The sequence below is a fragment of the Gekko japonicus genome, unplaced genomic scaffold, assembly GCF_001447785.1.
Source record: "Gekko japonicus isolate JY-2015 unplaced genomic scaffold, Gekko_japonicus_V1.1 scaffold3673, whole genome shotgun sequence".
NCBI lineage: Eukaryota > Metazoa > Chordata > Lepidosauria > Squamata > Gekkonidae > Gekko > Gekko japonicus.
In genome coordinates, this window is record NW_015166542.1 from 116,976 (window position 1) to 121,068 (window position 4,093).

The 4,093-nt window shown below is 54.3% G+C and overlaps 1 protein-coding gene across 1 annotated transcript in view; it reads right to left on the bottom strand.

The window, feature by feature from the left end:
* Nucleotides 1-342: 342 nt before the first annotated feature.
* The window catches only part of NEURL2 (neuralized E3 ubiquitin protein ligase 2), a 20,942-nt gene continuing 17,191 nt past the window's right edge, over nt 343-4,093 (bottom strand). The window contains exon 2 of the mRNA XM_015412326.1: nt 343-806. Within this exon, the coding sequence (XP_015267812.1) occupies nt 691-806 (116 nt within the window). The 3' untranslated portion in view covers nt 343-690. The remainder of the gene's footprint in view (nt 807-4,093) is intronic.

Consider the following 4,093-nt stretch of genomic DNA (forward strand, 5'->3'; position numbering starts at 1 on the left):
GGGGAGGTGTTAGCCGGCGAACGGAATGTCCAGCTCGTAAGATCGGAAGCCTAGAAAGATCTCTTCGGCATCAAGAAGCCTGTAATGGGCCATTCCGGCCAGGCGGTGGCAGTGCGGTGTTGTGACTCGAAGCAGTCCTGGAGAAAGCTGACGTCATCAAGCCAAGCCGAGGGGAAAATGCCGTCTGGAACATGTCTAGTCTACAGCTGAAACAAAATCCCCGTCGGCTGTGAACGTGTGTGATTTAAAGATTTATATATATGTTGTCCTCCCTTACCCCTATGAATCATTGTTAGCCCCTTGTGAATGTGTAACTGTAAATCGCTCAGAGCCAGCAGCTCTGCAGGATTGAGCGATTAATAAATTGAAAGATTATTATTATTATAATTATAAAATGTCCCAGTGTTGCCTGTTCCAAACTCTTGCCAATAAAATCTATCAGGCCTGGACTTCTCCCAACCCCTCGAGGTCGTTTTCATGGTCTGCCGTTGGCATCATGCACCACAGACGACTGCCCCTTCCCCCCCCCCAATCGGATGCAAGGTCCAGGAGCTGGGTACTCCACTGATGGCGTGTGCAGGGTTTCACCCCTCTTGTGCTGCCTTTTGTGCCTGGCGCAAATCAGTCCGGTCCCACAAACCACGTGGGTGAACGAAGGCCGCGGCACGCACGCGAGCGGCCTGGGTGGTTTCATTCGTATTTGCAGAAGTTCTTCAGCAGGGGCGGGAGGTTGAGCCCCTCGATGGCCAGCCGGTGCACAACGTGTTTCTGGATGATCAGCCGGCAGAGGGTCTGGAGGGAAGGAACTGGGGAGGAAAACAAAAGGAGGGCTGAAGGGGGCAGGGGGGCAGCCCCGGCTCAGACCGAGGCCTGTGAAGAAGGCGCCCGTCCGAGCCCCTGGCAAGCCATGGGTGCTCACTCACGTTCGGAGCCGCAGCAGGCACGCCGCCTCTCCAAACACCCCAGGAGGAAGCAATGCCCAGTCTGGCTGGAATGGGTTAGTTCAGCCTGGCAGCACATCTTAATGAGTGCGTCCCACACCGTTCTATCCCCCACCCCCCCAGCTTCTCCTTCCTATGCCATTCTCTGTTTTCAAACACACACACACACACACACACACAGAAATTCACTGAAGGGCGGTGCTCCCCTCTCTCTGCTTGTCCAGAGTCCTGTGAGAGAACAATTCCTATCTTGTCTGTTCAGGAATGAGGGCTCCCCCACCCCACCCCATCTCTTTGGCCCCTTGCCAGACTGTCTCGTCTCATTGGGATGGCCGCAAAAAAGAGTCCCAAAGCATGCCCGGGGCAATAAGCTCTTGCAGCAGATCTCTGCTCTCTCCCACCTCTTTATGGCTTTGACGCTAGATCCTGGAGTGCCTTCCCCATGAGGCAGGCCTGGAGACGTACTGTACGACTTTTCAGTTTAGACAAAGAGAAGGCCGAAGGGGAGACGGGACAGAGGTTTCTAAAATTATGCACGGGGTGGAGAGAGTGGATAGAGGGAGCTTTGTCTTCCCCTCCCATAATCCTGGGATTCGGGGCCACCCAACGAAATTGTTGGGGGGAAGACAGATCAAGGTGGGCGGCAGTCTTGGTCTGAACTTTGACTTTGCTCTGTTGGGGAACAGGTTCTCCGGACAGGCACAAGGCAATACTTCTTTCCTCAATGGGTGATCAAACTGGAATTCACTGACAGTGGAATGATGACCCCCTAGCATGGATAGCTTTCAAAGTGTGTTAGGCAGATTTCCTGGAGGAGAGGTCATAAGAACATAAGAGATGCCAATGTTGGATCAGGCCAAAGGCCCATCCAGTCCAACACTCTGTGTCACACAGTGGCCAGAAATACCAGGTGCCATCAGGAGGTCCAGCAGTGGGGCCAGGACACTAGAAGCCCTCCCACTCTTGCTCCCCCCCCCCAAGCACCAAGAATAACAGAGCATCACTTGCCCCAGAGTCCCGATCTATACCTTGTGGCTAATAGCCACTGATGGACCTCTGCTCCATCAATGGCTACTCGCTGTAGTGACTGAAAGGGAACCTCCACATCCAGAGGCAGACAACCTTTGAAAACCAGTGCTGGGAGGTGGCGGCGGCAGGGGAGACCTTGGCCTCTCTTGCCCGTTTGTTTGGCCCTCCAGGGCAACTGGTTGGCTGATGTGTGAGACGAGATGCTGAGCCACTGGTCTGACCCAGCAGGGCTCTTCTGACGTTCCGTGCCTAAAATTCGTTTAACTGCAGAATGAGTGTCAGTCCCTGACAGAGCTTGGAAGGATCTTTATGCCCCTGGTCCCTGGGCTCTATGCAGGAGGACATGGCTGCCCAGACTCAACAGGCAGACTGCCTTCCAAGTTTATCCCCACTGGCATGCTTTGGGAATGACAAGAAGACAAGCTTTCTTGCTGTGTCATTATCATGGAATTTCAACCTTATCTACTGAGGTCAGGGCCGTCTTGGAAGCTGTAATGTATCCATCCCAGACCGCGTGAGCGGCCATTTCGCCATGCAGTCAGGCGAAGCGACCGAGCTTCGCTCTCAGTAACATTGGGACAAGCGGATCCTAGCCGGCACCTATCGGCAGGCGAGGCTCCTGGCCAAGAGCCTATGGAACTCTCAGCCGATGTAAATAGCCAATCACTTGGGTGTGGGTGTGTTTGGGGAGCAGGGTTTGGGCACATATAACCCAGCCTGCGAGCTGGGGACTATCGTCTTGTTCTGAGCTGAAATAAAATATGAGAGCTGAAATCACTAGTAAGTCTCAGTACTTTTCAGAAGCTGTCCACAATTCCCCCCAACTGCTCAAAGCTCACTCTCCCACCACCCCCGTTTCCCTGCTCCAGCAAGCAGACAAGACCCATGATGGGCCAAAGGCTGGGCAGAATTCGCAAAGGGAACCCGCCTCCTCCCCCTCCCCCGGTGATTCCTTCACCCTATAAGAACATAAGAGAAGCCTATGTTGGATCAGGCCAAAGGCCCATCCAGTCCAACACTCTATCACACAGGGGCCAGAAATACCAGGTGCCCTCAGGAGGTCCACCAGTGTGGCCAGGACACCAGAAGACCCTCCCACTGTTGACCCCCTCCCCAAGCACCAAGAATACAGAGCATCCCTTGCCCCAGACCAAGAGTTCCTATCTAGACATCGTGGCTAAGAGCCACTGATGGACCTCTGCTCCATATGCTTATCCAGTTCCCTCTTATAAGAACATAAGAGAGGAGCCAATGTTGGATCAGGCCAATGGCCCATCCAGTCCAACACTCTATGTCACACAGTGGCCAGAAATACCAGGTGCCACCAGGAGGTCCAGCAGTGGGGCCAGGACACTAGAAGCCCTCCCACTGTTGTCCCCCCCCCCAAGCACCAAGGATACAGTGCATCCCTTGCCCCAGACTGAGAGCTCCTGTCTATACCTCGTGGCTCATAGCCACTGATGGACCTCTGCTCCATATGCTTATCTAATTCCCTTTTGAAGCCGTCCATGCTTGTAGCCGCCACCACCTCCTGTGGCAGGGAATTCCACGTGTGAATCACTCTTTGGGTGAAGAAGGACTTCCTTTTATCTGTTCTAACCCGACCGCTCATCAATTTCATGGAGTGCCCACAAGGAGTTCTCGTATTGTGAGAGAGGGAGAAAAGTACTTCTTTCTCTGCCCCCATACCCCAAACCCCATTCAGAGCACTGGGGTGCTCCTTCAGAATCAACGGCACCCCACCCCTCTTTATTTATTCTCCTCAAACACCTGTTTTGGGGCTGGGGGGCGGCAAGCAAGGCGAAGTGGGGAAGAGAGCCGTCTGACCGTGGGCAGGGACACCACTGCAGTCTTAATCCCCCAACCAGAACAAAGCTTTGTTCACTGCAACAGCTGAACACACCTTGAGCATAAAGAGAGAAGCTACAAAGCTGAGGTCCAGGCTCCAAGGAAATAAAAGGGAAGCAGAGATGGCTGCCCAGGGGATCCCTAGGACCAGGGGTCATTTCCTGGGGGAGCGCACAAGACCGGAGCTCCGGCAGTAAGGAGCCCAGGGGGCGGGCACATGCAGCAAGCCCCGCCCCCTGCTCCCAGCAGCCCTCACTCTGGCCACAAGAAGCACG